The sequence below is a fragment of the Urocampus carinirostris genome, chromosome 2, assembly GCF_059441175.1.
Source record: "Urocampus carinirostris isolate Australia breed hairy pipefish chromosome 2, RoL_Ucar_1.0, whole genome shotgun sequence".
Taxonomy (NCBI): domain Eukaryota; kingdom Metazoa; phylum Chordata; class Actinopteri; order Syngnathiformes; family Syngnathidae; genus Urocampus; species Urocampus carinirostris.
This window is the reverse complement of record NC_142350.1, coordinates 25,163,175-25,188,210: the sequence shown is the minus strand read 5'-3', so window position 1 is coordinate 25,188,210 and position 25,036 is coordinate 25,163,175. Positions and strand designations below refer to the sequence as shown.

At 39.6% G+C, this 25,036-nt stretch overlaps 1 protein-coding gene across 1 annotated transcript in view; it reads left to right on the top strand.

The window, feature by feature from the left end:
• The window catches only part of vps50 (VPS50 EARP/GARPII complex subunit), a 148,568-nt gene that overhangs the window by 31,981 nt on the left and 91,551 nt on the right, over positions 1-25,036 (top strand). The window contains exons 6-11 of the mRNA XM_088325993.1: positions 2,261-2,331; positions 3,802-3,919; positions 6,117-6,152; positions 7,819-7,901; positions 21,565-21,607; positions 22,644-22,742. Of these exons, the coding sequence (XP_088182119.1) occupies positions 2,261-2,331; positions 3,802-3,919; positions 6,117-6,152; positions 7,819-7,901; positions 21,565-21,607; positions 22,644-22,742 (450 nt within the window). The remainder of the gene's footprint in view (positions 1-2,260; positions 2,332-3,801; positions 3,920-6,116; positions 6,153-7,818; positions 7,902-21,564; positions 21,608-22,643; positions 22,743-25,036) is intronic.

The window sequence follows — 25,036 nt, the reverse complement described above, 5'->3', positions numbered from 1 at the left end:
GAGTTGACTTTGGGTACGTCTTGGATCAGGCTTTGACAGGAACGTTAATGGGTTAAGTTGTAGAAACCCTGTGTATGGGCATCATTAGGGAAAAGGGCTTGTGCATAGTCAATCTGTGGAAGGGTCAGAGAGAAGACCCGGGATGAATTAATGAATAGCGAGGTCTGGAGAGAGAGAAAGAAAATGATCCAGAGAGAATAAATAGCTTCTTTATGACCACCTTTATTTGACCTTTACTTGTCGTTGCAGCTTTTCTAGAGTTCATTTAGTCTAATCATCTTCCCTATGATTATCTTACCAGAGTATACACTGCAATATTTGACCATCACATTTCTTTCATATTTGTTTTCTTCACCTTTACTTCTCAGACGATACTGACACCATTCACTGATACCACTGCTGTTTTTTTCAATGTAACTCCTTTACTAGCTTTGACACATTTGACAGTCCCGATCAACAAGAAATTGAAATTCAGTGTAATTTCAACAATAATTTAGATTGTTTTCATTTCAAAAACACGCAAGTTGAAAAAATGGAAAATCTTACAACTGAGGGTTATATTTAGTAGTTAAATTTTAATAAACCAAAACCTGTTGTTCTGCTTATCAGTCAATAATTACAAAATAAATAATATATATATATATATGTATATTGGTCAAGGTATATGTGTTAAAACAAGATTGAAAATCAGTCTTGTTTGAACATTATGTGCGGGATATATTTCTAATCCATATTTTCAAATTAAATCACTCGGTGTTAGTCACAATAGTACTTATTTTGTGACAAAAAACACACGCACACAAACTTCCCCTACATATAAAAAAATAACCCCTTTTTGTCTGTCAGATAATTATCCTGCGTCTTTATTCCTTCTTGATTAATATTGAGGAATCGATACAACATTGAGAAAAATACAATAATTTCCTCCTATTTTGAGTTCTATTGTAAAAAAAATCTCAAACTTTTTTTCCCAAAGCTAAAGTAAAATTTGGTCTTAAATTTGCTGTTGTTTAATTCGGGTAAGTTTGTTATTTTTGGAAGTCTCTTCTCAGTTTAACTGTTCTAGATAGTGCATATTGCTTTTGTTTATTCAAAATTCAGTGCTGCCCATCCCTCTTCAGGATGTTTTAGGTAGGGCTTTGTTCCTCCGGCGTAAAACGGATAGTGCGGGTTTCCATGGCTACCAGGAGCAGGAGAAGCCTCCGAATCCTACTCGGATACAGGACCTTTGTTTTCTGGTCAGCGTTGTTTTTCAGTTTACATGTTCATATTGGTTTGGAATAAGTACGAATATTATTCCAATATTACACATGAAATGAATACAGTCATAAAAAACGTAAGAAAAAAACCCCACCAAAGATAAACGTAAAAATGGGTCAAAACAGTTTCAACTCTTTTAATGAGCGAATTTTCCCGATATGGAATAACTAAAAAACTATTGGCCCTTTCCCAACCTCCCAAAAACATCAAAGTGAAAGATAAATATCTATAAAACACATCTTCCTGATCCCTAAAAATACATTCAAATAGTGAATAAACATAAACATAAATGAGATGATAAAATGTGTGTTTTGTATGAGCACTTTACCATGCAGGTAGTCACACCCACATAAAGCAACGTGTCCTGATCTAGCCAAATGAGTATCAGTGTGGCAAATATCAGATTTGGGTTTTTGGTATAAATTACAAAAATGAACTTTAAGAGGATACCATAGTCTTTGCTTTATGAACTATTTTGAAGATATGCCCTTCAATTTTGTTTTCTAAAATCGGAAATATTGAACTTTCATCGCTGTTTTTGTGACTTCCTATGGATATGGATCATAGTATTCGGGAAAATGTATTCTTATGTGATATCTTTAAGAAAGCAAAAAAATTAAACATTATTCTTTGTTTTTTTCCCCAGCTGTGGGCCTGTAGCTCAAAATTAAACTTTCCTACTTGCCAATCATTTGGGCAGAGTACCCAACAATAAAACCCCTATAGTGAAATTCTTGTGTTTAAAGGTGCTTCTATAAAGCGTATAGCCATTGAGTCCCATTTTTAAATCTTTTCTTCGAAATTGACATAAGTCAAAGAAATGGAGCACTTTCTTTTACACGCCTCTTCTTGATCCCGGCGGCGTCAAATCTTTATAACCCGTTGGCAGCGGGAGCCTAATGTGGGCCGCCATTTGTTTGATGAATGGCCGCATCTGAGGAATCCGTCTCTGCTTCTTAAGAGAAATATAAGTACCAAGTGTCTGAATTGATGTCTGCAGGAACTGGAACGAGTGACGGCCTTGCAGACCAACTTGCAGCTGGCTGCTGTCATTTGCACCAACGCCAGAAGGTAATACATGCTTTTCATCCACATCTGCTTTTTAATGGACTAAAGCACAGTTGTGTACTTTTTATATCGCTTTTGATACAAAGCCAAAGATGAGTTTATTATTTAAGGACACTGTGAGACAGATTGCTAAATCCATCAATCTCATTTAAAATGACAGCAGCACGCCAAAATGGGAGTAAATATGTCTGTACCAGGTGTTCCAAAATTATAGGACACATTTGAAGTCCCCATATCTCCTTCACTATGAATAGCTGTAATATAAAAGTTGTGCCATATTAAGGCTGATTCCATTACTTTTTGGAAAAGCTATTGTTTTGTCAAAAAAGCTGACACCGTCAATAGTGAGACGTACCTCCACATGCTGTAAAGCTGCTTAATGAATATATTGAGTGAGAAAGAATCTGGTGACTTCATTTTCAAACAGGATGGGGTGCCAAAACACTGAAGCCTCAGGGTTAAACGGTTTTTGAACACAACATTGCCAGACAGATGGATTGGAGGGTCTCTGCAGAATAATCATGTCAGATCTTACTCCGTTCCATTACTATTTGTGGAGATATGTGAAAGATTTGATGTATGTGCTGTTGCAAGCATTAACAATGCAATGCTGGAACGCGTTAGGCAAGAATTTGACTGCTTGATGTGTGTCATGTGTCAAATGGTTCTCATTCTGAACAACTTGAAACATTCCACGTAAAAATTGATATTACAAGCTTTCCGAATTTAACGGATGTTTTTTTTTATTCCCTCAATAGTTTCAGTGATAGTCTATGTCAAAATGTGCCTAAGACTTTTGGAACACCCTGTATTCCAAACAGAAAAAGTGAGTCTTATAATCAGCTTTGAAATCAAATATTTTTTGGTTTTGAGCTGTAGCGGGTATTTTTGGGGCAAAAATCTAAGTGTTATGTTAAATTGTTTTCGCAAAACATTCTTGCATACGCCAAAACAACCCAAATTGGGTAATCAATTGACCTATCAACTACTTAAATAGGATACAGGATTTTTTGGGTGTATTTAAAACCAGATGGCCCATTTCTTTGAGTTTTTCCAAACGGCCCAAGTTTTGGAAAGTGCAAAACTAAATTACCATCGCTAATCGCATTAAAGCCTACATCACATACAAGCCGACCTCTTAAAAGTGCTTTTAAACAACCACACATACTAAAATGAATAGAAGAAAACATACACTGACCTGCAGAAGCAGTGAAACCTTCATATTTGTTGGTTATTTTATTTTAATCAATCAAAATATTTATGTACTGGGCATAAAAGGACTCAGGATGGCAGGTGGTTTGAAAATAAATAAATAAAATAAAAGAATCCTGAGAGTTGGGTTGATTTAACCCAAATAGTGGATCAGTCCACCCTTGACACAATTTGTGAGACCCAATATATTTAAGAGAAAGGCTTCTATAGTGTATTATTCTAAGCAGTGCCACTATTTTCTTTCGATCCTGCTTGGCTTAGGCAACTTGGTGTGTCAAAAGAAGGATTCACAGAAGCCAGCTTGGGTTTATTAGCCAATCAGAGAAGGCGACAGCTTCTAACCGGCCTGCTCAAATCTCTTCGGACCATCAAAACGCTGGTAAGTATATTTACTACTTCATTACTTAGCTTGCAAAAAAATCTGGTGAAGTTCATTTTAATTGGCTTGTGAAATGACATCGCCGTAATTTATCTATCACACAACATATTTATGATCTAAAGCACGTTAACTCAATCAATGCCAGACGTTTCTCACAAAGGGGACTCATTTCTGAAGGTCTACAGAAAATGTAGAAGGCATAGAACAAACCAAATTAAAGCTTGGATCCTCCTCTTTCATTACAAAGTATCTTATCTTATCGTAGCTTTTACCTTTGTTTAGTAAACAATTGTTTCTTGCCAAGTTTTTTGAAAATACTTACTCTCAAGAAAACTACTCAGAAAACAGCTTTTTGTGAAGGAATGCATTTCAAGGAGAACTTGCACAAATTTTCTGCATTCGTGACACCTCCAATATCCAAACAATTATTTCCACAAAAACAAGGACACTTTGCTTGCAAAATAAAATTTTGTTACAAAAACACTCAACTTATGCAATAATGTTCACATGATTTCATTCACCACGGTTATCGCGTACCTGGGGGCATGCATGAAGTGCCATCCCTCTTTGACCAGGCAATGACGATTGAACTTAAACATCTTTTTCGGAAATAAAAAAGCTTTGGTGAAGCGTTAACTCTACTTATTCATATTGCTACTCTCACCACACTAAGTCACTTTGCCTACATGCCGCATGGAGCCGCCTACACATTCTCAATCGCTGGATACAGGAAGCAACACTAGGAAGTGGGGGCTTATTCGATTTATGGACAAAGAGCTGATCAAAGCCACTCCTTCCGTCTAATGGTGATTTATCATACTGAAATCAGGGTTTGTCAAATCCTTGAAAATGTTTGGATTTAATGTTGAGTTTTCAAGGTCAGGAAAATGCTTGAAATTTGGGTGAAGTGCTTTAAATTGTTGCCATTGCCATGTTTCTTGGTAGTCTGACTGTAGACCACGCAATAAATTAAGAAAAGTTAAAAAAAGGCGTGAAAATGACGCCAACATGCCTGCTCTGCTGGCTTGTCATTATGGCATTGTGATGTGAAGGACCATCGCCCACTACTAGTTGCACAGAAGAGGACAGCTCTATTTAGAAAACTGGCTTTTTAGGCTGAGCTCCCTGAGAAGAGCAAGCTTTCAGCTCCCAAACACCTCTTCAGATTTTTTTGTTTTTTAAGTTATATATTATCGATAATTATAAGACATCATGAACCATATTATTTCGGACTTTCGAATGTTTTGCAGGGATCACTAAAAAACATGAAATTAAAATATTCACAGGTCTACAAAAAAAAAAATCTTAAATCGAAAACAATTTTAGATTTTTACACACTGAACAGATTTAAAGTCAAACAACGCAAAATCCTTGAAAATGCAAAACAGTCAAATAAACATCAAAAACATTAACTCTTCATTGCTATTAATAAGTGATAAAATGCAAAACTAACTTGCAGTCCTATTTTACCCAATTTAGAGACAGAGCCTTCTGAAAAACATGCCAAAAATATCAATTAAAATAAGTAAAACAAAAAGCAAAATATCAGCAAGTCCGTTGAAAGATTGAATAATTCTGCTTCGGAACAGTCAATTTCATTCAAATGAGTCAAATTCGGCTCATTTTTCTGATCTCTTCACATAAAGTAGTTTCATTCTTTATTTGTCTTCTGTATTGAACTACATTAAACCTATAGAGCCTTACCGTCTTTGTAAACAAGTGTGATGTATTGAAGCTGCACGTGCATTTTTAAAGCAGAAAGGCAGAATTCATGCCAGTTTATAGCAGCCCATTGACACGAAAAGATCCTAGATAGGAACAACTCAAAATAGCACGAAGTATGTGCAAGCAGTAAGATAGGGACTTTAGTCATCAAAGTCGACAAAATAAAAAACTTTTTTGTTGACCGGCGCTGGATTGGCATTGAAAGTACTTGAAAAGTGCTTTAATTTGGCCAGGAAAAAATGTACGAACCCTGTGAAATCATTCCTAGAGGCTTGCTACTTATGGATGAGCTGTGCCAAACTTTTTGAAACTACTAAAAAACCCCGTAGTTTTACGTTTTGATACTCTGGGACAATGCTTCTGAAAATGTATTCATACGTGATGGCATTGAATGAGTTAAAAGTAAAATGAGTCATTACACATGTATCGGGTTTATCCATCAAGTGATCGTTTGTCTATTCTTCTTTTACAGCAAAGAACCGACGTACGACTCAGCGAAATGTTGGAGGTACGGTCAAACCCATTTTCCACTCAAGCTCACGACTCAAATACTCCAAAATGGTTCTCCGTTCTGCATCCAAAGCTGAACTCTTACAAGGGCTTGAGCCTCTGACAATGGCCTCTTTTCGATGAAACAAAATCAATATGACTGACACTGAATTTATTGCCTGCCTGGCTGAAGGGTATCAAACGTCCATCTTCACCGAGTATGACTGGAAAGTATATCAAGTCATCACAGATATTAAGTAGACCTTGATATCAATACTAATTCTCAGGATTGAATCAAATTTGATTATTAAATATTTCATTGAATAATAATAATTTCGAGGATTCAGTTCACTCTCATTCAATTCAAAATTGATTTACATAAAGAATAACCCTGCAATCATCTCCACAAAAGCTGATGGAATAGTTTTCGTCATGTGTGATGCAAAATAATTCAATAACGATTCGATTCAGTTGGACTCGACAAGATTAGGATTTAATGTGACCCGGTTTGCAAATACAAGTGCTGTATTTTCACGACCATAGGACGTACACTTCCCTACCCCTCTAATGGTATATTTTGCATTTATCTTTTACCCTCGGTTTTCTGGCCACAGAGCGCATTAGGTTGGAGGAAAGGAAGCAGAGGAGAGTGATTTTACGCGCGTGCTTGTGGTTTTCTTTTTTTCTAGGAAGAAAATGGTGAAAGTAAGAAAATCAGTCAGGTCGTGTTTATTTCTATAGCCCTTCATAAAAGGTCTGAAAGGTCTGCGCTGACTACAGGCTATTACTTAAACTTACACGAGGGCAAGGACCCAAAACTTCAGCTTATATTATTTTTACAATTATACAATGAAATGCACTCATCTTTTCAGGCCTATATATTTAACAAATCAAAGCACAGTGTTTGAAGAGCAGTATGACTCTACACCCAAAAAAAACAAATACAGGGGGCGGCAGTAGCTCAGGAGGTAGAGCGCTCGTCTTGGGATCAAGGGATCCCAGTTCGAATCCCGGCTTGTCCGTGTTACATGTCGAAGTGTCCCTGGGTAAGACACTGAACCCCTAATACCCCCAATAAGCAGGTTAGCGCCTTACATGGCTGCAAGGCTGCTATTGGGAAATGTGGAGCACATTGTAAAGCACTTTGGGAAGTCATTGACTTGAAAAGCGCTATATAAATGCAGATCATTTCATTTCATTTTCATTTCAAATGCCAACCCAAACCCCAAAAAAGAGGAAAAAGGTAGAGTTGCGTTCGAGCGGGTATAAAATTTCAAATTCTTGCACGTACAACAAAATGAGCTTGACAGAGGCTGAAATGATGGTTTCAGCCAGAGGATGACATCAGCAAGTAGAATATGTTGAAGTTACGGATACCACCTTAAGCCTCATCAACTTATTAGGTAAGAGGCAATTAATTTTCTACCGTTTTCACTTATAAACGTTAAATTAGTTTGAAGTAAGAAATGAATCACTTCATAAATCAGTTTATGAAGTGATAATAGATTATGTACAAATGTCTGCCTACATACTTAATAATAATAATAATAATAATAATAATAATTTCCTTTGTATTGTCATTCTTTGTAACAATGTACACAGAACTTGTCAGTAGCAATGAGTAAATGATTTTTCAATAATTGTTCTGTCATCCGGCTCTAAAAGAATCTATTATATTTGTCCAGGAGGAAGACTATCCCGGAGCCATCCAGCTCTGTTTGGAATGTCAGAAAGCTGCAAGCACTTTCAAGCACTACAGCTGCATCAGGTGGGTGATTTAACGGTCTGAAATGTGCTTTTCAGGATTGTTACAGGTGCTTAAAATCCTTAAAAATGCTAGACTTTTAATGTTGTGTTTTGAAGGAATACAAAGTCCTTGAATTTTGGGTGAAGTGCTTGTTAATGTTTTAAATTATTGCCATGTTTCTGTTTAAAATGACGCCGACACAGCTCTCTGGTGGCTTTGCTTTGCCATTGCATTTTTCTTTCTTGTGATTAAAGAAATTAACATCGGCTTGTATTAGCTTGTATGGCAGTGTCCTATGAAGCATCATCACCCCCAAGGGGACAAGTGCATGCTACACCAAAACAGGGCACTATGAATTGTCTTTTAGTGCAAGGATTACGTATCAATTCTGGACATTTATGATGGGCGATGCAAAAAAATCACAGTAGCGTTTCCCCGTGGTAAGTTGTATGAAGAAGAACTTCCTGCAACTGAAAATGTAAGCTATACAGTCGTTTTTAGTGAAAACCTATATGGAGCGAGATTTGTCTCAACACAAATATATTACCAATTTACTCAAGATCTAAAATTCATGCGTCTCGATAGATGCACACGCAAGATTAAGAATGGCATTTGTAAATGGCAGATATATGTATGGCTCTGCAAAATACATGATTCACACTGGACGTTACTGAAGAAATGGGAACATTGGCTTTGAAAGTCCTTAAAAAGTGCTATAGGTCGCCCCCAAGAGGACAGGTGCATCACACCGAGATGCTGAGACGCTGTTGGTTTAATAAACGATGTCTAAAAAACAGAAAATACAAACGATGACTAAAACATGGCACAGATCCATACACGGGATGCTGCAACATATGCAAAAAAAAGAGACTGCTATCTTCAGTTATACAAAAGGTAAATCATTAAGATCACTATATTCACTATACATTTTTGGATTAGAGTTAGCCATGTGCTCTAGATTACGTATCAATTATGGACATGCATTATGGGCCATGAAAAAAAAAAGGTAGTGGTTGTCAGTGGTAAATTGTAATGGTAGGGAATTTGCAACTGAAAATGTAAAATACATATTAATATATTCAATATAATATTTGTGTACCTGAAAAACACGAGCTAAGACTGGACATTTTTTGAGAACTTTAAAAACACATGTTTAAATAGGCGTTATATTTGTGGCTCTGCAAATTACATGATTCACAGCAGATTTCTTTTTTAATGGTACTGAAGTAATTGGAAAATTTGCTTTGAAAATCCTTAAGTGCTTGAATTTAGCCATGTGGGAACCCTAGTTTTTTGAAAATCGACTTTGCACTGTTATAAATATTCACAAGGTGCCAAGATTTCGTTTCTGCTGCCACGTTACGGGAGCTAAGTCCTGCTTCTCCCTTCTTGTCAAGTGGCACAGTTTGTTTCTTTTTTTTGAATGTTTTCCATCCAAAGCCCTCATCACCTGTGTTTGAACTGGAGGTGCCAAAAACATGCCAAGCGCTCAGCAGATTTCTTCTAATGTTGTAATTAAAACACAAAATGGCCCAAAAACTGGCACATACTCTTCACTGAACTGAGAAATTTCAGCCGTTATGCAAACAGAATAGAATAGAAGGTCTTTATTGTCATTAATCAAAGTGTCAAAGCTGCCCAGACAGTGCATGTATACACATAGAATTTGAAAATATGTACAGTTACCAATATGCAGAGAAAAGCAAATCTCTGTTACACAACACAATTACACAATTTCTCCGTTTACGTGACAGGATGACTGATAAGTGAGCAGGCATTATCCTTTGGAAATGACTAGCCCGAATTCTCCTTGGTGCCCACCATCTTCTCCTATTTCACTCGGATTTCAATTTTGTCTTCAGCGTGACATTAATGTGTCATTATTGGCATGGAACGCATACGGGGATGCGATTAGGGTTTATGACAAAGAGGCGGCTGCATACCAAACAGTGCGGTACCTTATTTGATCAACAGTGTGGACATTAATAACTCATTCGCTCCACGTACTTTCAATCCCTTGACACTTAAAAAGAAAAAAGAAGTCGAAATCTAATCAACTAGAACTGACTGGTTTAGCTCTGGAGAGAGAAAACAATGTTGATGTTAGTTAAATAATGCATTTTTTATGTATTTATTGTATTGATTGATTTTAGGTGGGCGTTCAACACAGTCCATTTTAAAAATGTATAATTTCAAACACAAGTATTAGAGGGTTATTCAATTATTCGTATTTTTGGGTGAGCCTACATCTGTTTGACAGTCTTAATTTTATTGATTTATTTGAAAGAAAGGTTTTAATCATCTTTTTGAGTACTTAAGTTGAACTGCATCGCAAACATAATTTTTATGTATTTTTTTCTGTAAGATAAGTCACATTAGAGCTGGTGGGTTTGAAACTGCATAATGATCAAGTTTTTTTGCCCGAAACTAATAATTTTGCAATGATTTTGAAATAAAACCCAAATACAGCTGAATTTATGGTAGTTGGAATGACCTCTTTTTTAAAACTTTTGTAACCCCTTCAAAACCAAAAATATACAATAATCCAATATTGATGTGGTTTTAAATCTTTTTGGCGTTCCAATTGTTAACCTCAATTTTGGGTATAATTCTTTTGCATAAAAGACAGGCCAAAAATAGGGTTGATTTTAAAGAATATGATCCAAATAGACATTTTAGACAAAACTCCAATGTTTGGTGGTTTATAACCACTCCACGCTATTTTCTGTTTTTATAACCTAATTTAACCTTATTCAAAAATGGCATACTGACAATAAATGCCTTCTGAGAAAAAGGCTAAATACTGTAAAATTTTGAAAACATAAATTGCACTTAACTAGTCTTTTATTTTTTTAAACCTACAATTAATTAGTTTTGATACCACAAAAGTAATTTGTCGAAATGATTTCTAATGAGCGAATCATTATTTTAAACATAATTCTGTGCGATAGAGCCTAACTTTATACAGATTTGTCGTGCGATAACGGCCTTCCCAACGTCTGATGAATTCGTGGGAAACATTTCAAAATTATATCGTATGCGATAATGTCCTCACAGTACACCAGTACGATTATGATCAAATACTAGGTATGTAAGTCGTCAAAGCCATTAATGCATGCCGACAATTAAATCACTAATTGCAATATGGAAAAGTGACTACAAATATGAATAACCACCACTTTCTTCCTACCTCCCATGCACGAAACAAGAAAAAAAATTCAGTAGTGCCGTTTTCGTACAAGGTTTACAATATTTCTTGTGGAATATTATTTAAGCTAGGTTGTTTTGAACAAAAAGGAGCCGATGTAGTGAATGAGCAAAGTAAAACAAAATATTCTTGATAGTAGAAATATGCATTGTGCGGAGGTAATTATCATATAATCGACACATTCCCTTCCTCGCTGCTTGATTCTCATTTAGCAGAGTATCCCGGCAATATCAGCCAATTTGAATCAATTAACGTGACTTATTTTCTCATGCGCCCCTCGGCCGCCCTAGGCCGCTTTGCCTCCTCTCTTGGCAAGTGGGGCGAATATCCTCCCAATTTGAGGTAGCGTTCACTGAGCGTGAGGAGACATGCGCCCTGGGCTGTTCACTTTGTGTTCTTCTCAAGTTAGAGCGCCTCGTGGTAGCTTTCAATGAGACCATTATTGTGCCCGTTTTACTCGAGGACTTTGGCCCTCGGCCGTGGCAATTTAACCTTGCAGCCACAGTTTGCAACGGGCCGCTGAACACAGGGATGGAGGAGGGGCATTATTTCTCCATCGCCCTTCCCTTGTTCGTGTCCCTCGCCTCTTATAAGTCAATATTGTTATTTGAGGAAGAGCGTGTCCCGTCCTGCTGCTATGTCTCCGTGCATTCTCATCATGTGTTGCGCGCCGGGAAGCTGGAAAGCTCGTATCAAAAGATTATGTGCAATGAGCCTAGTTGTGTTAGGCAGTGACAAAAGTTCCACTTCCGGTGTTTCACAAACAATGTTGTGATACTGTGGTGAGTGGACAGAAAAGGTAAGAAAATGTTTCACATTTTTATTTCAAACACATCCGTTTGGTGCATTTTTGGAGTAAAATAAAGAAGGTAGAGCTATGACGAATGTGTGCCCTACTACACTAGTTATGAAAAGCAATGACACAGCAAATAGGACACACCCACAAAGCATAGTAAATAATACATAAGTTCAATGCAACAAAAATCCACTCGTCATCTAATTGCACCCAAAATAACTAGTGTTCCGATGCCGATGCTCTACTTAGTTAGGGTGGTATATCGGTGAGTAAAGAGACCAAATCACTAAAATGAGTTTAAATTGATTTAAGTTTAATACTCATACCAGTGATGTGGTAAATTACAGTATTAATTATTAGTACCGCTTCTTCTGTGATTGCTGCTATTACAGGATGCCGGTCCTTCTTCCATTGTTTACAGGAGGTTATTGTAACGCGCAATTTATGAGCTATAGTTCTGGCCCGTGTCCACAAAAACGTTTTTCTGCCCTGAGCAAGCAAGTATGTGTGTGTGTGTGTGTGTGTGTATATATGTGTGTGTGGGTAATATATACATACACACACACACACACACACACATATAGAGAGACATCCTACATCCGATACTGCACGGATGAAGTCACAGTATATAAAAAAATCAAAAACTACCCAAATCAAAAACCCTGGATGTCCAGCGAGGTGCGCACCCTCCTCAAACACCGCAACACCGCCTTCAGGTCTGGAGACAAGGCTCTTTACGGGGTGGCCAGGGCTGACCTGAAGAGAGGCATCAAGAAAGCAAAAGCAGCCTACACAAGGAGGATCGAGCACCTCTTCGCTGGAAATGACCCGAGGAGGATGTGGCAGGGCCTTCAACACGTCACCAACTTCAGAGGCCACAACCTGGCAACTGTTGAGGCTGAGGCTTCACTAGCTGCGGACCTTAATCAGTTCTTCGCTCGCTTTGAAGCTGAAAGGCCACAAACAGCCACATCACACCCACCAACAACCAGCAGCAACTCCCTCACATTTCAGGAGCACGAAGTTAGGCGTGCGCTGAATACCATAAACCCCAGGAAGGCAACTGGCCCGGATGGAGTACCAGGGAGGGTACTCAGGGACTGTTCCGATCCACTGGCTGGGGTCTTCACCACCATCTTCAACCGGTCCCTGTCACAGGCGACCGTCCCACCTTGCCTCAAAACCTCCACCATCATTCCCATCCCCAAAAAGTCAGCAGTGGAAAGCCTCAACGACTACAGGCCTGTAGCTCTTACGCCTGTGGTCATGAAGTGCTTCGAGAGGTTAGTGTCCCGGCACATCAAAAACTCCCTGCCACTCACACTGGACCCCCACCAGTTTGCCTACAGGGCAAACCGCTCCACTGACGACGCCATAAACACAGCACTTCACACCGTGCTGAAACACCTGGACCACCGGGGGAGCTACGTCAGAATGCTCTTTCTGGACTTCAGCTCAGCCTTCAACACCATTAACGATCTGAGAGTGCTGGTCTTCTGATGATCCCGAGAGCAAAGAAGTCTTCTGCTGGTTCGAGAGCGTTCTCCATCCGGGCACCGGTGCTGTGGAATGCTCTTCCCCCTGAGATTCGATCTGCAACCTCAGTGGAAATGTTTAAATCTAAACTTAAAACTCACTTCTACTCCATTGCATACGAATAACCTACTCCTCTTGTCGGTTGAAAATAGTTTGTTACACTATATTACACAATCTGTGAAGCCCTTTGAGACTCTTCGTGATTTAGGGCTATACAAATAAAAATGACTTGACTTGACATTATCCCGGAGATCCTGGTGGAGAAACTTGCACACCTAGGACTCTCTCCCTCCATCTGCCACTGGATAATGGACTTCCTCTCCAACCGCCCACAGTCAGTGAAACTCGGTACCCACGTCTCTCCCACCCTAACACTGAACACTGGCTCCCCCCAAGGTTGTGCACTGAGCCCCCTGCTTTTCACCCTCTACAGCACCGACTGCTCACCGACCCACCCCACAAACACTATAATTAAGTTCGCTGACGATACCACCTTGATCGGCCTCATCTCTGAAGGGGACGAGGCGGCATACAGGGATGAGGTGGAGTCACTTTCAACGTGGTGTTCGGAAAACCACCTCATATTGAACACCACAAAAACAAAAGAACTGATTCTGGATTTCAGAAGGAATGGCAGGAATCCAGCACCACTCACCATAAAAGGAGACTGTGTAGAGAGTGTCCACTCTTTCAAATTTCTGGGTGTGCACATCTCCGACGACCTCTCCTGGTCTGCAAACACCAGAGCGGTGGTAGGGAAGGCCCAGCAGCGACTGCACTTCCTGAGATTGCTCAGGAAAAATAATCTAAAACAGCAGCTGCAGGTGTCCTTTTACAAAGCCACAGTGGAGAGCATTCTAACATACTGCATCACGGTGTGGTATGCTGGGTGCACAGCAGCAGACAGGAAAAAGCTCCAGAGGATCATCAAAACAGCCCAGAGAATCGTCGGCTGCTCTCTGCCCAGTCTGGAGGACATTGCCTGCTCTCGCTACCTCAGCAGAGCAGAAAACATCATCAAGGACTTTTCTCACCCCGGCCACCACCTCTTCGACCTGCTGCCTTCCGGCAAGCGCTACAGGTCACACAAAGCAAAAACAAACACTCAGAGACAGTTTCTTCCCCACAGCCATTACCACCCTAAACAGACACCGCACAAAAAACTGAAAACTGTTACAAAAAACTACCTCACACGAATGTAAAATGGTACTCAAGTACATGCTGTCTGCACTATGTTTGTTCACTGCTCAAAACAGACACCGCACAAAAAAACTGAAAACTCGTGCCAACACTACCTCATACGAATATAATGGTACTCATGTCTATGTTCTTGCACATGTCGACTGCACTACGTTTACTGCTCACCTTGCACAATGTCTGACCATTTCCTTTTTCTGCACTATGATGTCTATGTTTGCACCAATGCATATGCTGACTATTTTTTTGCACTATGATGACTTTGCACTAAATGCAATATTGCACAACCCTTACGATACCAACGGTATCACTATAACACTGTATGTAACATCCCACATGCCGACATTTCTTGTGTAAATACCATGTAAATTATAACTATAGCCTTATCCCCCTTGTTTTATAACCTTATCTTCTCTGTTCCTTTATCTTCTTGGCTCATACCTCACTGTGAATGTGTAAAACTGGAGTGTCATGCCCAATTTCGTTGTCACAATATGTTAACCCATTTTGTAACAATGACAATAAAGGTATATTCTATTCTATAGACATATATCTATACTCACACATATATATATATATATATATATCTACCCTGGTCATGTCCCTCGAGAGGGGTGACCGACAGCAAGACAACACATACAAAAATAAAGAAAATAAAAGATAAAAAGATAAGAAGGGAAAAAGTAGCAAAAAACACGCACAAAAATTGGCCAGCCCAAACACCCAAACAAGTTAAGGACCTCGGCATCTGAGTTGGTCATGCTTTTGTCCCCCCAGATGAAACAGGACACAAGAAAGCGACCAGGTCACTCGCGTCAGGGTGACACAACACACTCTTCTGTTCAACAGCAGGGCCCGACAACTTTCGCTGGTTTACCCTTGCCAATCCCTTAGAACACGTCCAAACATCCCACTATCCTTTTACAACACCTCTCCACTCATTCCTATCACCAACAAGAGCACTAACTTCCATTATATTTAGACCTCTTTCTTGCAGAGCACTCATAACACTATCCATCCACGTCAATCGCGGCCTTCTTCTTGGTCTCCTTCCATTTACTTCTGCTCTGTAGATCCTCTTCAACATTCGCTCCTCATCCATCCTTTACATGTGTCCAAACCAACCGAGTACTCTTATCAACACGCTTGCTCAGTTCCACTACTACTCTAGTTCTGTCTCTCACAATTTTTTTTCTCAATCCATCCAATCTTTTCACACCTAACATACTCCTCAAACGTTTCATCTCAAAAACATTTAACATTCTCAAATCTGCGTTCAGGCTCCAAGTCTCTGCACCATACAACACAGTCGGCACAATCAGACTCTCATACAGCCCATTTTTAACATCCATACTCATACTCTTGTTGCTTCACCTTCCTCAGAGCACCCTAAACCTTGCTTCCTTGATTCACTCTGTGCAATACCTCGCACTCCATTCCACCAACTGCAGCCACATCACAACCCAAGTACCTAAAGCCTTCAACTTCTTCCAGCACCTGTCCATGCAACCTTATTTCTACCGCCATGCCCACTCCATCACATGAACACTTCATCACCTTACTCTAATATATGTGTGTATGTGTGTACACAGTAGATATACTTACTGTGAATCCAAAAATAAATTATCACCATTCTCGCTTCGCTCGCGAATGCTAACAAACTTCTGAGTAGCAGCCTATTTGTTACCTTTCTGCTTGCTGCGTCACAACACCTTTGATGACTACAGCAAAAAGAAAAAAGAGCAAACACACAGAATGTCCTCCCGAATCTGAGCTTTTGGGTTTGAACCTCCAAGGCATGAAAAGATTGTTTATCCAGTCAGCAATCTGTGGAGGGTCTTTACTCAAAGCCCGGTGGGCACGTATTGTCACTTCTCATTAAATATAAGGTAATGATGATAATAATAATGATAATACGCCTTCTCAAAATGGCACCTAACTCTATTTCAACCCTGGATTTCCCTGCAGGGAACCGGTTGTTAATTAGGTTTTCCCTCCTCATTTGTCATTTATGTATTCTGTGTGATCACGAGTGTAAGCAGTATGTAAGCATCTTCATTGCAGGCGAGAACCCGCAAACACAACGTGCCAAAGTCCAGGTAAGCGCTCTGTCCCACTTTTGGTTAGACCAAAAAAGTTGTTTCGCTCTCTCACTGCTGAGGACCGTACTTTCCGCACTCTGAGGCGTAGCGGAATATAAGGCTCACCCCCCAAAAAAGTGTCTTGTGATATTTTCTCATGTAAAAGGTGCACTGAACTATAGGGCACGTGGCCTTTAAACTACTGTAAGGGCTAGGGTTGCACTTAAAAAAATACCATATTTGTGCATTGATCAGTCAGAATACATCACTCATCCTAATTATATACAATTACATAACATTGAATGCAACTGATTTTGAAGTTTTGGGTTCAAATTAAGCTTGCATGTTCTCCCCGTGCTTGCATGGGTTTCCCCCGGGCACTCCGGTTTCCTCCCACATTCCAAAAACATGCATGTCAGGTCAATTGGCCGGTCCAAACTGTCTCTTGGTGTGAATGAGCGAGTGAGTTGTATGTCTCTGTGTGCTCTGCAACTGGCTGGCAAGCAGTTTAGGGTGTCCCCTGCCCACTACCCAAGAACAGCTCGGATGGGCTCCAGCACCCCTGTGACCCACTGAGGAGAAGTGGTGCCGATAATGGATGGATGATTGCAACAGGAATCGAACGCAGACTGTTTTGTGGAGCGCGCTGGATCCTCTTCACTAAACCATGAGGGGCCGCAGTAGCTCAGGAGGTTAAACCGTCGCAGGTTGCATTCCCAGCTCCTCAGAGTTAAATGACAAAATGTCCTTAGGCAAGTCACTGAAATGCCCCTGATAAGCAGGTAGGCACCTTGAATAGCTGACGCGCGTGCGTGTGTGTGTCAATGGGTAAAGTGTGAAGTGTGTTGTAAAGTGCTTTGGAGTTCCTCAGTGACTGGTAAAGTGCTATATAAATGCAGCCCAATCACTAGGGATACAAACGACACTCAAAAACACATTTAGTCTTATCTCATCATCACTATTTTTAGTCACTGTACCAAATGGTTGTAAAAATGGAGCCAGGCCATGAGAATTTTTTTCGGACATTACATACCTGGTACAGCCAACTCGCAGTCTTTACGGAGCGCATGAGATTTTGAACTGAATGACGAGAAAGGCATTGTGGAAAGTAATTCAGTCGTTCTGAACTGAATGACGCGAACGGCCTTGTGGGAAGTAATTCGGTCATAAGAAATAAACCATTGGCTGCACATATTGAAAACATTTGGCACATACAATGCTTAGTTTGAACTGAGAAAAAGTGAAACAACTTTCTCTACTCTGACATGTCGTACCGTAAAATTGTGTGATCATGAGATAATACCTAATGCATTTTCATGTGTTGTCTCCAACCATAGGGGTCTAGTGAATAGGATTTGGCACTCTCCCTGCCACGGTCTGGGGTAAATTTCCATTGTTTCAAATGTAAGAAACTGAACAACCATCCAGGTCCCCATGATAGAATTCAGTGCTTTTAACTATGACCGTCTGGTTCGATTCCCTTTGCCACCAATGAATGCAATTGACCTAAGGCTAAGCCCTGCCCTTAAATGCAATGAGCCAATCACAGTGCACGTAGTAAACCAAGTAGACTCTGACATCCTGACTTCCCTCGTCCATATAAGTGCATTGCAGTTTGTCAGTTTTCGTTTTTTTTTTCTTACATTTTGAACTTTAAAATGGACAAACTGTGTGCATATAAGATACATGCAAATCTGATACGAGGTTCCACTTTTTCCAAAGCTACATTTAAATCGAGACAAGTGTCTGCTTTGGATATAGCTACGCAGTCGTCTGCAGAACCAACTCAATGTGGATTAAGTCAATAAAGTTGTCTGCATCTGTTATAAATGAAGTCAACATAATTTTGTCACTTTTCTGGAGAGAAATAGTTATTTAAAACGATAAAATCTCTAACGTTCGGCTGACGTTAACTAACGTCAGCTCTTGGCTCCGTTCTACATCATTTTTGTTTACTGCGAGTTCAGTGGCCATTTATGTGCTAGTTTTGTGTGCTTTAGTAATTGTACATTGAAAAATGCTACTTTTTCAATGGTTTTGCCCAGCTCTTGCTCTCAATTTTAAGGTGCTTTTATCTTAACGGTCTTGGCCCATGCTACCTTTTTTGTTGTATGAGCTTTTGCAGTTTTTGAGGTCCTCTGGCAGCGGTCTGTTGACTGTTTCTAGGGTAACGACCAAAGGTGACCAATGCAGCATTCAGGCACTTGGGTCCTCACCTATGGAACAGTCTCCCGGAGGCCTTTTTTAAAATGGCTTTTAACCGACTTTATTTATGATAAGTTTAACTTCTAATCTTTTCTTGTAACACATTTTACGGTTCATCTAACATTTTGAGGTTTTATTCTGCAGTTGTTTTTTTTCCTTTTTCTAATATTTCAGTGTGCTCATTTCGGGGGCCCACACTGGTAGGGTGTGGTTCAATAGCTTTAAATCCTTAGGCCATTTTTTGCCATCCATTTCAGTGTGGATAAGCCTCTTTCAGGTCTCTTTCTCTCAGATGGTTAGTCTGTGCCTTACCATAATTATTTTTTATTTTTATTATTATTTTATTTTAACAATTGTAGGGTTTTTTTTTGTCTTATTGTACTCAGTGTTTTTACAGCACTTTTCAGGATATTTAGGGCTTTAGTTTTCCTTCTTCCACAGGGTTTCCGCGGATCCTTAAAAAGTCATAAAAGGCGCATTGAATTCATGATTGTAAAATTAAGGCCTTGTTGGGCATTAAGATGTCTTGAATTCAATTTTAGAAGGTCTTCAAAATGTGAAAACATTAATAACAAATCATTTAGAAGTATTCATCACTTGTCTTTTTTTGAATAATTCACCACAATAAGGGAACTATCAAATTAGTGATGTGCTTTCAGTCAGTGTGCTTTCATGTCTTGGGTCTAGCCCAATAAGCATAGCAACTTGGGACAGAGATGTTTACTTTGGACCATGCCCAGAAAGCGGACGTTTAATGTTTTTTGCAATGCCTGAAAGCTGTGCCGTGCCATGTGTTTGAGGCACCATATATTGTGTGCAAGAACTATGTGTTATTTTGTTTGTTTCAAAAGTGTAATTTTTTTGTCGACTTGGAATTTAATTTAATTTCAAAAGGCATTGAAAAATAGTAAGTCTTGAATTTAACATGACTTAAGCTGTAGGAACCCTCAATTCAATTGTACTTGCTTAATTGTTGTGTAGCTAGAGGTTAACCTTGACTGCAGTGTCTACATTTTGGCATCCTATGTGGCGCGGGCTGACTGCAGATTATTGGTTCATCACGCGTGTCCTTGTAGCCGCCAACGATCGTTTGCTGTCAAAACTGACAACTCCGACCAAGCTTCAAACTGTCGGACCGATTTCGTCCTAACTAGGTTTACTGCGAGTTTCTCGGCTACATGATCTCCGCTTGCTCCCCGTTCTCCTACTGCGCAGAGTGATTCATTAGGAATTTTCTCAAGGACGCTTTCCCCCTTCGGGCGACTGTGTCTCACGAGGCCCGGCACGAGAACGGGAGCCGACCCCGAAAAGACCCCGAACCAAGCCTGGGAGACCATAGAACAAAGGATGACTACGGTCGGGACCCCAGGGGAATTGGAGGAGTACCCTGGGACCAGCAAAATAAAATGTGCTTCATTTCTTAACGGAAGATAACATCAGAAAGATATGTCAAGGTTGTTTGGGTTTTTTATGTTTGTCGTTATGTGTTACATTCATGCAGCATTCTAGGGCTTAAGTTTTCCTTTTTCCACAGGCGGATCCTTGATAACTCTTAAAAGGCATTGAATTCATTATTCTAATAGTATTTGGCAGCAACAAAATCCCCCAAAACAACTACTGTAGTGATGTGATCACGTGCAATAGGTGTGTTGGAAGGAGGACACCTCTTGAAAATTCTTCAACATTCTTGATTCAAATGAAATCCTGTAGGAGTCTGATTACTATTCTAATCATGTGAATCAAGGGTGCTGCAGGAGGGAAGTGTCTTAAAGCCCCAGGACTGGAGTTAGTGAAATTGATGTCTGCCTCAGCCACACTTCTGGTACACCTGAACCAAATCATAAACTCTCATTCAAACTCTGCAGTAACTTGCTGAAATAATATAATAGGTGCGTTAGAAGAGGGAAACATCAAAAGCAGGGATGTCAAATTCAGTTTGCCTCTGGGTCTGGATTCTGACTTTCTGTTCTCAGGCGGGCCCATCACCGAATTTTGAGCTTGGTTCACTTTTATGGGAAATATTATTATTATCATGAGTAACCTATCCTACATCTCATAACCACAAATATCAAGTGATCTCTTCGGGGCATAACATATATATTCACAAACAGTAGGGGGAATAAAGTAAGTCTTTCTGTTTTGCTTTGAATGCGTTACTATTTTATTTTAACAGTTAAGTTTAGCTTTACATCTCAACCAACTCGCTACGCTCAACAAACTCGTGTGGGAGCTATGTTTAAAAATACACTTGCCTCAATTGGCATTCTGTTTTGAAATACATTTTCAAAAAGATTCAGAAGTGAACGGGTGATCACATCAGATCAAACTACTCGGCTGACAATACTGTCACCATACATGTCTTTACCATGAAACCATACTGGACGTCAGGAAGGACTCCTCATTCACCCAAATTGTTGACATAAATGTTAGCAACTTCTTAGCGACAGCTGCAGAAATAAAATGATTAGAATCATTTGAAGCGGGTGTGCTGGGGAAGGAGAACATTTAAAGGACAAAGGACAGGGACCCCCAAAGATTGGAATTGGTGTCTTCTGCACTAGCTTTTCGAAATTATCATAAATGGAATCTAAGAAGTTACTGGATGTCTTTTTTTGACTTTGTGTTGTTCAGAACATAATATTTAACATCTTCTCTCCACAGTGAATTGAATTCCAAACTGCAAGACACACTGGAGCAAATCGAGGTACTGCCACTCGCTTGCTCTCTTATCTGTTAATTGAGTTATTGAGAAGCGCCGTTCTTGTCGTCTCCTATCCGGCTGGCTTTTTTTTACGCTTTTACTTTACGTAGTTATTCAGATGCAAGTTTGACTTTAGAGTTCCAAATATCCACGTTGTCAAAAGGTCCTAAATCATATCAGTTTCACCTGGAGCCGTATTACGGCACAATAAAAGGGATGCGAAGCAATTTTGTCTGCACGTCCGCTTCTGAGCTCCAATCAATTAATGACTTTGCTTTTTGTGTGTGGATACAAGGGAGAGCCGTGCACACTTGCAAAGCCACCCGTAGAAGCGCTTGGCTTGTTTATCGGGCAAACAAAAGAAAAACTTTCAGATTCACTTTTCTAACGCCTTTGTTCAAACCTGCAGGGAGAAAATGGCAGCTTTACATACACAAGGTTAATGACAGAGTCCATATATGTACAATACAGGACTGTCTCAAAAAAATTGTATTTTGTGAGAAAGTTATGTATTTCCAGTAATGCAAATGTCTTCGATTCTGTATCCATGTTAAATCAACAAAATATTGTAAGCCTCATTTTATTTTAACACTGCCTATTATGGTTTATAGCATGGGTGAGCAAAGTATAGCCCGCGGGCCCTATGCACCCGCCAAACTAGCGACCGAGACAGAAGGTGGGAGAGGGGTATAGGCTCTACTGAATTTGAGCCTAAATAACCCAGTTTCAAATAAATTTATTTGGCCCGTCGAATAAAGATGCCAATAGCCTAAATATCGCTGTCGATAATCGGTCAACCTCTATATACTAACTTTATATGTACTCCGCACCCTAAAAGGTTCAGTCGGTGTTGCTGGGGTGACATTCACATGCATAAAGATCCTTTTTTCTCCTTCACATCCAGTTAGCATTTCCTGCGCTTTGTGCATGAGCCCACATCTGCTCATCCACAGTATTGATGTAAATTCCCTGTCTTAATCTTGCTAATCCCTCCTGTTTCTTGCCTCACCTTTTGTCATCCATCTGTTTGCGCCTACAGGAACAGCTCGACGTTGCCTTGTCAAAGACTTGCAAGCGCTTTGATGTTGCGCACTATAGCAAAGTCCAGCTGGCGTACTCGCTCCTCGGAAAGACGCAGGTGAGTCGCACCCGGGGCATGCAAACCCTGCAAAAATAAGTCCTATTGCCTTAAACCGAGGCTGACAACCTCATCTGAGCTCAGGGGACTCATGGTAGAAAAAGCACTCTTGCTGGGGCCAAACTAGTAGATGAGAAAGAGAAGAATTGACAGAGGGAAAAATGACTGAGGGAGAGAGAAGGAAAGAGACAGTGTGACAGAGTAAAAAAGGGAGAGAGAAAAAGAAGTAAAATAGAAAGAAGAAAAACTGGGAAAAGTATAGAAGGAAAGGGAAAGAGAGACAGTAGAGAGAGAAAATGAGAGAGCGAGAAAGAAAAGAAGAAATTGAAGAAAAATAATGAAAGCAATTGTTTTTCTTTTTCTGTTTATGCCGTTTTTCCCTTTTTTTCTTTTTCTTTTCTTTTTTTTTCCTTGAATACAATTTCAGAAAATTGTGCAGTTTGGTCACTTCGTGTCTCAATAATTTGTAATTTCTTTCTTTATTCCACAATGCAGTGACGCCTAGTGGTCAGATATACACCCCTTTCCTTTAACTCATGGGTCCTCATGAAAACTGAATATTGACATAAATAACTCAGACATTGAAGTACAAATTATTGAAATAATTGATTTTATGAAGTGTTTTTCTGCTTCTTATTTCCATGAATGGAATAACATCAAATGTCCTTCGGTTGATAAATGGTAGTCATCAAATCCGGCTCCTGTGGCTTTGGTTGCGGCGCTTGGCTTTGGCGACATCAAGTGGACCATTGCGCCTTCATTTTAGCCTTTTCTTTCAGTCTTGTCTCGTGGGCCGGATTGGGCCCGCGGGCCGTGTGCTTGCCACCCCTGCTTTACTCCGTTATATTGTCAAGTCTTAGTCCAAGAATTCATCATTTGACTAAGGGGAAATGCCATATGCATGTCAGTTAGAAGATAAATGACACTCAGAAGGTTGCGCTCGTTTGTCATTGTGCCAGCTTGTTATCAAGCGTCTTTACGGACGTTGCTATCTACTAAATAAATATTTATTTGCACGTGCAAATCTCGCTGAGCTCCCGACTGGTTTGCTTTCATTACTTGTATCAATATTTGATCCCAAATACTGTTAAAAGTCTGAATGCCTTTTTCCCTAATCCGGTTTATTTGTTGATAAATATTGTGACTTCATGCTTTTTTTGTGAGTGTAGCATGAAAATGGTAAAAGTAAGAAATCTTTCAAGTAGTGTAAAAGTCAATCCAAACCCCAAAAATGACAGAAAAATTAGTTTTTTGGAGCGCTTTTAGGAAATGCACGTACTTGCACGAGCAATTTAAGAAACTTCTTGACAGAGGTTGCAATCCTGATAGGAGCCAGAAGATGATGTCAGCGAGTAGAAAAGTTCCAAATTCCGTACAGCAGCTTTAAACATTAGAAAGGTTTACTGAATGGAATTATATATACACGGATAAAAACAAATCTCGTTGCCCAATTTCGTTGTCACAATATGTTAACCTATTTTGTAACAATGACAATAAAGGTATATTCTATTCTATTCTAAAAATCTAATTTCAAGGAACTCCTTGCAGGTTAGTATTGCATTGTGTTAGTGAGTTTTTGAATGTTTTAAAAAATGTTTTGCATTGGTTTAAGGGTTTTTATTTTGTTTCTGAATTTCAGATGCACTTTCAGTATTTTCTGTTTTATGTAATTAAGCTATTTTTTTGTCCCAAGTTGGTCCTTTTTTTTTTATTTTTTATTTTATGCGTTACTACGGATGCAGTGTTTTGCAGTCGACAGCGGTGTACTTAAAACTGGACAAATTATTCTTTAATGGGAGGCATGTTTGTCGTGAGAGGATTTCTTCTTCCGGTGGGTGGGCACGACAGAAAATAATTGAGAAGTACTGGGTTAGCAGCTTCTTATATATTGAATAGGGGCCCTTGTTCATCCTCATGAAGGAGACTGTATGGAATATGCTGCAAGATTGTAAACTCGCTGATGACTTTTTAATAGATGTGGGACAACAATGCGTCTCTCCATCAATGAGGAAAAAAATTTCATTAGATGTTGACGGAAATGCCAATGCCTGTTAAATGAATACTCGCCACTCTGAAAACTCACTTTCTCAATAAGTGATACCTTTGTTAGATTTAGTTTGAGTGGTTAAATGGCCTTTTTACACCCCGGCAGTGTGGTTGCTCTGTCTTTCAGATGCAGCTCAAAGCTCACGTATCATAAAGCTCACCCAATTTCCTGCACATTGTTATATTTAAATGAGACGATTGAGCTCTGGCTAAGCCCCGCCCCCTTCACTCTGACAAAGATTGATTGT